Raw genomic sequence first — 12,725 nt, 5'->3', positions numbered from 1 at the left:
TGTGCATTTGCGTTGATGTTATTCTATAAAGTTACCTTTAATGCGGTTTAAATTTAAGGCTACTCAATTAAGACTATGATTATATATATTAATTCATACCATGGTAAAACATACGTTACATAAATATTCTGATAAATAAAGAAGTTATACAAATATTATTTCCTTAGATGTAAAATTATACTCTGTTAATTAAAAAAAGCTAATAGGAGAATAATTCAAGTTGAATGTTTTAATTTCTGATTGGTGTATCGATCGTTCCTTAATGTTGCTGGCCATAAACCATTTTGTTTAAGTGAAATATTGGCAGTTTTATTATGTGAAACATCCATAAAAAATCAAGTGCTGGCTGGTTAATTTGTACATTTGATGAAATTGATCCTGATTAAGCGTATTGTTCTAGAGTCTGGTTTCTGATTGTTTCCTGTCTGTAGTGGAATATTGATACAGAAATCTTTCTGTCAATCTATATAAACCATCAGTCTCCATTTTTATCTCGGTTAAATAGATTTTATCACATCTTTTTTATTGCTTCCCTTTGAATGCATGTAAGAGTGCATGCCCTTGCCATAATCGAAGAACTCAGCTTTAAATATCATGTCCACTCCATATCTTTTAAAGTTTGAAAGATTTCCATAAAACTTGTGCAAAGTGTATAAGGTTAAGGTCAGTATTAAAGGTCAAAGGTCATGATCACAACATTTACGTATGGCTGTTGAGCTATATGTTCATTGCTAGTTGAAGTTTCGTTATGGTCTACACTTTGTTCAGTCTGAGGGTTGAACAAAGAACAGTTGTAGCTGATATTAAGTAAAGGAATTACGACAGTTTTGTATTCCACCATAGTCCCACTATGTGACTCGAACTACAGGGGGTCCTATTCCTATGTAGGCCCTATCCATGTTTTTGAGACGTTTGTATATGTAACAAGTATATCACTGACCCAACGAAACGTCCCAGGCAGGACTAGATTTAACACTAGATTTGTATGGATCAATTGTCATATGAGTTAAGTTCTTCACAAAGTCCAGATAAAATAGCCTGTAGTAAAATGATAGAGGTAGGTAACAAACTGCTATTGTGTTTGAATTAAAGTAACTCGGCATATTTGGAATGCTCTAGAATCGAACTAAAGTTGACATCAATAAAATAATGTAACCCATATTCGTAATGTTTCCACTGTTTAGTGCTACGTGACTGTATAGTGCACACTGTCTTATTTACAATTTGTACATCGGTGTACAGTTTCGAAATGTGATATATTCAGTGTATTAATTGCCTAGTTAACTGTGTAACAACAAAAATATGTATTGATGAGGCGTGCTTTATTTCAAAATAATGACACACTTGAGATGACGCTGGTGTCTTCTAGCTATTGGGAGCCACTCATGCGTATAGATAAAAACGTAGAGAGGCACACAGTGGGGGATGTAGTAAACACTAGTATAAACTAATACAATAATGCTGATATGTTTTTCTTATATCTTTGCTAAAAGTTGAAGCGATAATTTTGGAAATGGAAATGTAGGCGAAATTTGATCTGATGTAAAATAATTGAATACACACATAAGTTAGAGAAGCAATATGTAAATTTAGGCCAATAAAAACATACACCATTTCCTATACTTTTAAAAAGTATGCTATAATGTCTGCAAATGTTACTGCCTTATGAAATTAATCTTTTTACATCATTTTTAGCTCGACTATTCGAAGAATAAGTAGAGCTATCCTACTCACCACGGCGTCGGCATCGGCGTCGGCGTCACACCTTGGTTAAGTTTTTCGTACCAGTCCACATTTTGACAAAGTCTTTTGAGATAAAGCTTTGAAACTTTCAACATTTGTTTACCATCATCATGGCCAGTTATAGGCAAGAGCACATAACTCCATCAAGGATTTTGGCTGAATTATGGCCCCTTTTGACATAGAAATCATGGTTAAATTTTTCGTACCGGTTCATATTTTGACAAAGTCTTTTAAGATAAAGCTTTGAAACTTTCAACACTTGTTTACCATCACCATGGCCAGTTATAGGCAAGAGTACATAACTCCATCAGGAATTTTGGCTGAATTATGGCCCCTTTCAACTTAGAAATCTTGGTTAAGTTTTTCGTACCAGTTCATATTTAGACAAAGTCTTTTGAGATAAAGCTTTGAAACTTTCAACACTTGTTTACCATCACCATGGCCAGTTATAGGCAAGAGTACGTAACTCCATCAGGGATTTTGGCTGAATTATGGCCCCTTTCGACTTAGAAATCTTGGTTAAGTTTTTCGTACCAGTTCATATTTAGACAAAGTCTTTTGAGATAAAGCTTTGAAACTTTCAACACTTGTTTACCATCACCATGGCCAGTTATAGGCAAGAGTACGTAACTCCATCAGGGATTTTGGCTGAATTATGGCCCCTTTCGACTTAGAAATCTTGGTTAAGTTTTTCGTACCAGTTCATATTTAGACAAAGTCTTTTGCGATAAAGCTTTGAAACTTTCAACACTTGTTTACCATCACCATGGCCAGTTATAGGCAAGAGTACGTAACTCCATCAGGGATTTTGGCTGAATTATGGCCCCTTTCGACTTAGAAATCTTGGTTAAGTTTTTCGTACCAGTTCATATTTAGACAAAGTCTTTTGAGATAAAGCTTTGAAACTTTCAACACTTGTTTACCATCACCATGTCCAGTTATACGCAAGAGCACATAACTCCATCAAGGATTTTGGCTGAATTATGGCCCTTTTTGACTTAGAAATCTGGGTTAATATTTCGTACCAGTTCATATTTTGACAAAGTCTTTTGAGATAAAGCTTTGAAACTTTCAGCACCTGTTTACCATTACCATGTTCAGTTATAGGCAAGAGTACATAACTCCATCAAAGATTTTGGCTGAATTATGGCCCCTTTTGACTTAGAAATCTTGGTTAAGTTTTTCGTACCAGTTCATATTTTTTGTAAAGTGTTTGACATACGGCTTTTAAACTTTTATCACTTGTTTAGTATAATAGTCTCTATCTGTAGGAAAGAGTACATAACTCTGTCATCTATTTTGGCTGAATTATGGCCCTTTTTGGACTTTGAAATTGGTTCTGTTTTCATACAAGTCCATGTTTTGTCAAAACTATTTGACATATGGCTTTTAAACTTTGAACACTTGTTTATCATTATGATTTCCATCTGTAGGCAAGAGTACATAACTATTTTGGCTGAATTATGGCCCTTTTTGGACTTTGAAATTGGCTCATATATTGCCATTTAGTGCAAGACTTATCGAAATCAAAGTAATACAGGAACATTGTTTGTCTAATCTATTTATTTCTTTTGTCTGAATATCCGTGGAAATATTTTGACCCCATTCTTCAATCAATTCTTCGAATAGTCGAGCGCGCTGTCATCAGACAGCTCTTGTTTAAATATTTTCCAAATAAACAGATTAAGACTGACTATATGTGGCTCTTTGCCAGTTTTCAAAACCAAAATTTGTAGAACTCAGGCATTAGATTTTGTCAAAATCATAGGGTATGTGAATTTAAAGCTGTGTAGTTAAAAGAGAATTAGTGCATGTTAACCACAGCATGTTGAATGTCTCTCTGTTGAAATTTTTTAACTACATGTATTATGCATTTTATAAATTGTTTATTTATTTGATTTCGCAGAGATATTTCATAAAAACAACTAAAGTGCAGTAACAAATATTTTAACTGTTTTATATTCAAATGAAAAAAGAAGTCTTTTATTGATATACTTTTTATTTTGTAATTGGCAATCCTGTTGGCTGAGAAATGTGGGCACTGGGGTTGGGGGTGGGTAGTATTATCAAGAGTTTTAAGAGTAAGGGATTAATACCGCGTTCACACTAGCAGATCGGTTTTATTTTTATCAGGCACTAATTGGCTATAATTGGTATTTGACATTCAAAACCCATCAAAATATAATCTAGTTTGCATCCACACTAGGCAAAGAAATGTGGTTTAAATATATACATGCAATGTTGGAAGTTAACAAATATCTTGCAATAAGCAAAAAAAAGGTTATAAAGAATTGAGGCTGACATAAACAAAAAGGGGTCATCAATGTTTAAACTTCTGTGTTCATCTAAGAATTTCTGTTTATTCCATCTATTGTCCATTTTGAGCGTCAGCATGACTCCATATCGCAATTTAATGCTTTTGTTTCATCAACAGTCCAATTACTTTTGCCAGCCACAGCATCAATTGTTTAATACAAAAGAGAAACACACGATATTCTTCCGCCAAAGGATAAGATCTGCGGATTAGGGATTGTAAAACCAGATATAACTCACATTTGCGTTCACATTTGTAAAATAATGTAGTATTACTTTTTAATGTAGTATTAAAACCACCTTTGGAGGTAGTTTCAATGCTACATTACAGAAACCACTTGACCTTTACAAAATTCACGTTTAACACCACATATAGTGTGGACGCAAACGAGTTTAAAAAATAAACCCAAGTTAATGTAGGATTAAAAACGTAGTCTGAACACGGTATTAGTTGGAAAGATAGTTTTTAATTTGGTTTTCAGGAATTTTGATGAACATTCATCCCCCCGCCCCCAGTTGTAGTGTTCATTGCCTACAGATGAAATGCCAAATTTAATTTGAATTTTATAGTATGTTTTAAATGCTTGTATGATATGGTTGAGATAGCTTTTGCAAAATCATCATTGCTATTTGCGAAATGCATTTTTGATGTTTTAATTGATATGTATTTGATATGATATAAGCTGTGCATGCATTCTTGTATAACATTTTATACTTTTTGTGTTTTATTTAATGTGGCATAGAAATTATATTATCAGTTGACAGCCAGAAGGGATTACCAGTGTATGGATAAAGAATGCTGTTGAGCCTTTGTGGTTTTCATCTCATGAACTGTTACTGTAATACATTAATTTTAAGAAATCTGCATAAGTCTTAACAACCATATTTTACACAAACTGGTGTATACATACTGTATCATTTTTATGCCACCTTAAATGAAATACTTTGTTCTGCAAACAAAATACAACAGGTGCAAAATTACATTGTCCTCCAAACCTGTCTTTAAGTGACACCAGTCTTTTACCTGTTCTTGTAAATCCTGGTCTTTTGGCATAATGCTGCAGCATAGATTTTTTCAATCCCAATTAGTGTTAATCAGAATCTAGGGCAAAAGATAAATCATCAAAGTGCTATTAAGTCTACTTTAGGTATTAAAAAGTCATCTGTTTATGCAAAAACGCCTATTTTGTAGGTGCATACTGTTGTCCATTTCAGTTTTTGATAAGACAAGTGAAAAAATTTCATTTCATTTAAAGTGGAATGCTGCAAATTCATCAAAACTGTAACTGCCCACCATTGCTTATCTGAAATACTGCTAAGATGGTGCTAAACCTAAAGCAAAACAAATTTTTTTTTATCAAAACGGATATTGTTGGTCGTGGTAACGGTGCTATTTATTTGGTATGGGGTACAGTTATTTCCTTCTTGGACTTTTCATCTTTTTAATTGCATGCCTGGCCTGTTAAGCAGCTTTTAAGTAGATAGAGCATTGGATTTCCGGAGCATTGGGTTTCCGGAGCATTGGATTTCCGGAGCATTGGATTGGATTTCCATGAGTTACTTGAATAGGGTCATAGTTATCTTACCTCTTAAAATTCTTCAAGAGCTTTTTGAAGTTCAAATAATTTGAGGAAAAAAGTGTAATTACCCAATGCTTCCAAGAAAGAAATGACTTCAAATTATTTTAGTCCTGTTTATAAAGGTGTTTGCTTAGAACTGGTTTGTTTTGAAATATTTACCATACCCAACAATCCAGCCATGCACAGTATTATTACCTCCCAGCACCCCTCAGATATTTATATACATGCATGTAATAATTGTGGAGATGAAATGTACGACTCGGGTGAGCAAGTGTCTGTCTGTCTCTCGTAGGAAAGACTACCACACCACCACCAACTACAACAACTACACCATCAACAGGTTCTACTGGCGGAGGTGCGGAAACAACAAAAAAACCTGCTCCAGCTACGGGAGGTATGTATTTCTCTGTTTTGTGGCAGTAATACTTGTAATATATAGCTGATGGCCAGTGTAGTTGAGCATCTGTGATCACGATCCCCTTTAAATATAAGAATTAAAGTAAACTTCCACTGTAACATTCTTACATTTATATGCCTCAAGGTTGTTCAGTTTAGTCACAATAATAAAAATAAAAGAATTTTGTAAACAACTTAACCTGGACCTTTTGATGGATATTTGCCAGTATTTTTCTTTGACATTGTTATATGGACCTGTTTGTTTGAGTTGTCTTATGTTGTGATATAAAGGAGTGTATCCTCATAAAGTCATTTCTGACAATTTTTCAACCAGTTTTGCTCCTCCGTATAGAGGTTCATTCAGATCTAAATGTTGAAAAGTCATTTAAATGCCATTGTATCTTCCCCAAATGTTGACACGCCATCCTCACATAGACATTTCTCAGAATTTGGTCATATAGAGATAAATACTAGACTTTCAGTATGTTCAATTTTTGGCATTCCATAGTGATGGTGAATAAGGCTGTTAATATACCATTTTTAGCCCGACTATACGAAGTATGGAGAGCTGTCCTACTCGACCCGGCGTCTGCGTCCTTCCGCGTCCACACTTCGGTTAAAGTTTTGATGCATTTTCTCTTTATCTCTGTAATTACTTGATGGATTTGTTTCAAACTTAAATTAGTTATTCCTCATCATCACCCACATCATATGGCACAAGGGCCATAACTCTTGCACCAATATTTCATGAATAATACCCCCTTTTTACTTAGAATTTCAGGTTGCACTTTCAGTCTATCTCAGTTATGACTTAATGTATTTGATTCAAACTGAAAGTAGTTGTTCCACATCATCTCCCACATCATATGACATAAGGTCCGTAACTCTGGTACCAATATTTCATGAATTATCCCCCCTTTTTACTTAGAATTTCAGGTAAGGTTTTGATGCACTTTCACTCTGTCTCAGTTACTGCTAAATGGATTTGATTCAAACTTAAAATAGTTGTTCAGTCTCGTCACTCATATCATATGACACAAGGGCCATAACTCTTGCACCAATATTTCATGAATTATTCCCCCTTTTTACTTAGAATTTCAGGTTAAAGTTTCACTTTATCTCATTTATTACTAAATGGATTTGATTTAAACTTAAAATAGTTGTTCTGCCTTTTCACCCACATCGTATGACACAAGGTGCATAACTCTGGCACTCATGAGTTCTTTCTCAGAATGAAACTCATTTTGCATAGCTTAAGACTAGGAATCAGAAGGTCATGAGTTCTTTCCCAGAATGAAGCTCATTTTGTGTAGCATAAGACTAGGAATCAAGAGGCCACAAGTTCTGTCCCAAAAGAAGGTCATTACATAGTGCACAAGACTATGAATCAAGAAATCACAAGAATTTTCCCAGAATGAAGCTCATTTTGCATAGCATAAGTCTATGAATCAAGAGATCATAAGTTCTTTCCCAGAATGAAGCTCATTTTGCATAGCATAAGACTATGAATCAAGAGATCATAAGTTCTTTCCCAGAATGAAGGTCATTAAATAATGCATAAGACTATGAATCAAGAGATCATAAGTTCTTTCCCAGAATGAAGAATTTCTTTCCCAGAATGAAGGTCATTAAATAGTGCACAAGACTATGAGGCAAGAGATCATAAGTTCTTTCTCAGAATGAAGAATTTCTTTCCCAGAATGAAGGTCATTAAATAATGATTATGAATCAAGAGATCATAAGTTCTTTCACAGAATGAAGAAGTTTTCCCAGAATGAAGGTCATTAAATAGTGCATAATACTATGAATCAAGAGATCACAAATTCTGTCCCAGAATGGAATAGTTAAGTAGAGTACATGGCTATGAATCAAAAGGCCATGAATTTATCCCAGAACTAGAAGAACCAGAAGATTGTTACATAGAACACTAAGCTATTAATCAAAAGGTCACAAGTTCTGTCCCAGAATGAAGCTTGATATGTGGAGCACAATTAAGGCTGTGAATCAAGAGGTCACAAGTTCTTTCCCAGAATGAAGCTTGATATGTGGAGCACAATTAAGGCTATGAATGAAGAGGTCACAAGTTCTGCCCCAGAATGAAGCTTGATATGTGGAGCACAATTAAGGCTATGAATCAAGAGTTCACAAGTTCTGTCCCAGAATGAAGCTTGATATGTGGAGCACAATTAAGGCTATTAATCAAGAGGTCCCAAGTTCTGTCCCAGAATGAAGCTTGATATGTGGAGCACAATTAAGGCTATGAATCAAGAGGACAAGTTCTGTCCCAGAATGAAGCTTGATATGTGGAGCAAAATTAAGGCTATGAATCAAGAGTTCACAAGTTCTGTCCGAGAATGAAGCTTGATATGTGGAGCACAATTAAGGCTATGAATCAAGAGGTCACAAGTTCTGTCCCAGAATGAAGCTTGATATGTGGAGCACAATTAAGGCTATGAATCAAGAGGTCACAAGTTCTGCCCCAGAACAATGTCAGTGTTCAATCACTCCACCTCAGATCCATTTGTTGTCCGTGCCTTGTAGAGAACTATTCAATACAAGTACAGGATCCAGGAGCGCTAGTTAGGTAAGCTTACTGCCCTTCCTAAATGCTGTTTAAAAAAGAGCATAATTGCTGATTAAAACCCAATCATACCTTCCTCAGTGGCAGAACTCTTATCGGATAAATCGGGTTCAATTTACATGGATAGTTATGTTATATTGTATGGGTGGAAAAATTTGTGACATGGACAGGTTTGTGACTATCAGCCAGCATAAATTTTGTTGTTCACCAAGACACCTCATTATAATCAAGCAGAGATAAACAAACTTAGCTTTGGCAGTATTTGCCCGATTATTTGGTGATTTGTGAATTTTTCTGCTTCAGGTGATGATAATAAATCAACTATATACATTGTCGTTGGTGTTGTTCTCGGTCTGCTCGTCATTATTGGTGTTGTTGTTATTATTCTGTGTGTGAAGAAGAGGAACAAACCAAAGGAAATTGAAGGTATGTAGATACTTGTCATTTTATAAATCTCTTTTTCATAAGCCTAGGGTCATAGGTAGTAAAATTGGATTTGGAGACCTGTCTCCCAAGTCCAGCATCTGGTTGGTTGATTCTGGGCTCTTGTTTTGAATTGACCAATGAGATTCCGGATAGCTCTAGCACATGGTTGGTTGATCCTGAGCTCTTGTTATCCCCCGACGAAAGTTGTCCGTCCGTCCGTCTTTCCGTCTGTCCTTCTGTCCGTCCGTCCGTCCTTCTGTCTTTCTGTCCGTCCGTCCAGACCCATATCTAGGAAATGGTTGGGAATATTTATTTAAAACTTCATATACATGTTCACCACTATGAGTTCTTGAGGCCCGTCAAGTTTCAGTCAGATTGCCCAAGTAACACCAGAGTTATGGCCCTTAGAACTTTCTAGTGTTAACTATATAGGGTACTATAAATATGGCAATTTCTGCATCATAACTTTTGATATATTTGACCTAGAACTATGAAACTTAAACAGAATTTAGATCACCATAATGTGGTTGTGTACACACAATTTCATTCGGATTTATATGTAAATTAAGAGTTATTGCCCTTTAATTGTATAAAAATCCACATATTTGTACATAACAAACTTACCATTTGGTAGAATTTCATTAAATTTCTTTTATTCTTTTCCATGAACATTTACTGTAAACATGAGAAGTTGAGTACCCACACCTGGTCACCCCTTACCTTGATCACACACACCTCCCCCCCCCCCCCCCCCCCCCCCCCCCCCACCCCCCAAAAAAAAATAAATAAAAAAAATCATTCCAGTTTTTAGATTGTTTTCAAACAAACTTCATATACATGTTCACCACTGTGAGGTTATGGGGCCCATCAAGTTTCAGACAGATTGCCCAAGTAACACCAGAGTTATGGCCCTTAGAAGTTTCTAGTGTTAACTATATAGGGTACTATAGATCTATAGATGTGGCAATTTCTGCATCATAACTTTTGATATATTTGACCTAGAACTATGAAACTTTAACAGAATTTAGAGCACTATAATGTGGTTGTGCACAGACAATTTTGTACGGATTTCTTTTGTAACTTCAGAGTTATTGCCCTTTAATTGTCTAAAAATCCACATATTTGTACATAACAAACTTACCATTTGGCAGAATTTCATTAAATTTCTTTCATTCTTTTCTGTGAACATTTATTATAAACGTATGAAGTTGCGAACCCACACCTGGTCACCCACTTGCCTTGGTCACACCCTCTCCCCCTCCCAACCCCCCCCCCCCTCCCCCCCCCCCCCCCAAAATTTTTTTTTTTCATTTCTTATTTTAGATTTTTTTCAAACCTTCCAAGTTGAACCATTCCCCCACCTCACTTCTCCACTCAGTCATGCCCACCACTGATCATGCATCCTCTGCCCCCCCCCCCCCCCCCCCCCCCCCCCCCCACCCCCCCCCCCCCCCCACAACTTCCCCCTTTTTTTTTTTTTTTTTTTTTTTTTTCATTTTTCATTTTCAATCAATATTTATAATCAACATGTGAAATTTTGTTTCCTCTCCCATTCCTCTGCACCCCCACCCCCTAAAATAATAAATATATACATATATCTATATATATATTTCCATTCCTTTTTTTTTTTTTTTTTTTAATGTTCAAACCTTCAGCATTACATGTTATGTTATGGCCGCACAAACCTTGCCCTCAGCCATGTTCAAGATATCTTACCTGTGTTCTCTCAAGGACATCTGCTCTTTTAAGTTCAAATGTTCATGTTAAACAGCAACACCTGGTGCCAAACCACTCAAAGACAACATTCCGTTCCAGTTAAACTTCAAGCTCACATTTCAATTAACTGCATTTAATTTTAAAAGCTAAGCTTATTACAGTAAGCATATCCCATTCAAAATAAATTCTTTAGTCAGGATCAAAGTATCATACATTTATTGTGTACTCTTTAATTAAACATTTGTTTTCTGTTAAATTGATTTTGACTTATGAAATTATTTGCTTCTTATTAACATCCTTAACTTTTTGCCGGATATATCTTTTTGCCATTCCTCACCACAAACCCTTTCGGCGGGGGATACCAATTCATCGAATTTGCTTGTTTTGAAATTACCAATGAGAAGTCTGAATGTCTCTAGCATCTGGTTGGTTGATTCTGAGCTTTTAATGAGGTCTGGATCACTCCAGGTTGGTTGATGTGGTTGGTTGATTCTGGGTTCTTGTTTTGAATTTTCCAGTGAGATGTCTGGATCACTCCAGCATCTGGTTGGTTGATCCTGAGCTCTTGTTACGAAAAATGATCAATGACAATCCTGGTTTCTGAGACCAGTCTCTTAAACTTTTAAGCTAGAAATTGCTTGATATTTCTGACAAGCTGTCAATATGAAGTGTTGTCACTGTGAAGTAACAATGCTGTGAAGTGACTATGTCACATTTCTGGGAAGTAACATCAGTGTTTAGTGTCATAACTATGAAGCTACTTCAGTATGAAGTAATATCAAGTAACATCAATTTTATTGGTAGACTAGAAGCTTATGGTAAGTTTTCTGTTAACATGCAAAACAAGTTGTAGCATTGGTAAGGAAACCAGGACACAATTATTTTATACTTAATAGAAATGTATACTCTCAGTAGTATAATGAATGTTAAATCTATAAAAAAAATGCATTAAAAACCATACTAGCAGTGTTTTATTTGTTAGAAAGAAACACATATTTTTTTTCCTATTTCAGAGCCTCCAGAGAAGCCAAGGAAGTAAGTACAGTATATCTAATTTATGTTTTAGTACTTAAACTGTTAAGTCTGTCTCTATTCTGCAACATTTTTAAAAAAAAAAATATTAATTTTCTGTTTTACAGATTTAATTTAAAAGTAATAGAAAATTAGAATATTTGTGTGTTTGGAATGTGTCTGTATACTTTACCACCAAGAGTTATTTTTATCCACCCCTCCTTCATCCTCCACAAAAAGAAGATGTGATATATTATTATCCTCCAATTTGTCAGCTAGCTGGTCCATCAGTTTATCAGTAGATATTTCTATTTTCTATCAACAACTGGAAGACCTTTTGCCTACAATGGTCGTATTTCACAGTATATGACCCCTATGGATTTGGGGTCAGTAGGTCAAAGGTAAAGCTTACACTGACCTTCAGACTCTGCTCATAACTGTAGGAGGCTTAGACCTTAGTGGTCAAACTTAAAAGAATGAGTGTCTGTGGTCAGTAGATGACACGTACGATTTCAGTAGGACAGAGGTCAAGGTCACATTTACTTTCGTTCTGAAAACAGTTCCTTTTAAATAACATGAGATGTCTTGGGCCTACTGTGGTCAAACTTAACAGGATGATTGCCTGTGGTTAGAAGGTGATCGCTATTAATAGGGAGTCAGTAGGTCAAATGAAAAGGTGACAGTGACCTCAAAACTGAGAATAGTTTCCTCTCAGTAACTAGATATAAGGCTTGGTCAGTTTCCAGTGAACACGAGACTGAAAATTACACACTAAGATACCTCCAGCAGGCCATGTTGAGTGAGGGGTATATGTTTTACAACAGTTATTTTTGCTTTTTGTTTGTAACTTAACATTTCTTATTTAAAAACAAAACATTCTTATATGTTACTTTGTATTTGGTGTAATGTGACTTCTTAAGAAATTTATTTTCTGAATCTTTGAAAATATCAGTATTTCC

The 12,725-nt window shown here is 35.4% G+C and overlaps 1 protein-coding gene across 5 annotated transcripts in view; it reads left to right on the top strand.

Moving 5' to 3' along the window:
• LOC123559376 (cell adhesion molecule 1-like) overlaps nt 1-12,725 on the top strand; it is a 42,431-nt gene that overhangs the window by 17,451 nt on the left and 12,255 nt on the right. For 4 of the 5 annotated variants that reach the window (XM_053552764.1, XM_053552762.1, XM_053552763.1 and 1 more), the window contains exons 5-7: nt 5,929-6,030; nt 8,917-9,039; nt 11,769-11,790. In XM_053552764.1, the coding sequence (XP_053408739.1) occupies nt 5,929-6,030; nt 8,917-9,039; nt 11,769-11,790 (247 nt within the window). The remainder of the gene's footprint in view (nt 1-5,928; nt 6,031-8,916; nt 9,040-11,768; nt 11,791-12,725) is intronic. The other variant, XM_053552765.1, reaches the window with a different exon arrangement.

Source organism: Mercenaria mercenaria, chromosome 10, assembly GCF_021730395.1.
Source record: "Mercenaria mercenaria strain notata chromosome 10, MADL_Memer_1, whole genome shotgun sequence".
NCBI classification, from domain to species: domain Eukaryota; kingdom Metazoa; phylum Mollusca; class Bivalvia; order Venerida; family Veneridae; genus Mercenaria; species Mercenaria mercenaria.
The sequence above is the reverse complement of the archived record's forward strand: the minus strand, read 5'-3'. Positions and strand labels throughout refer to the sequence as shown.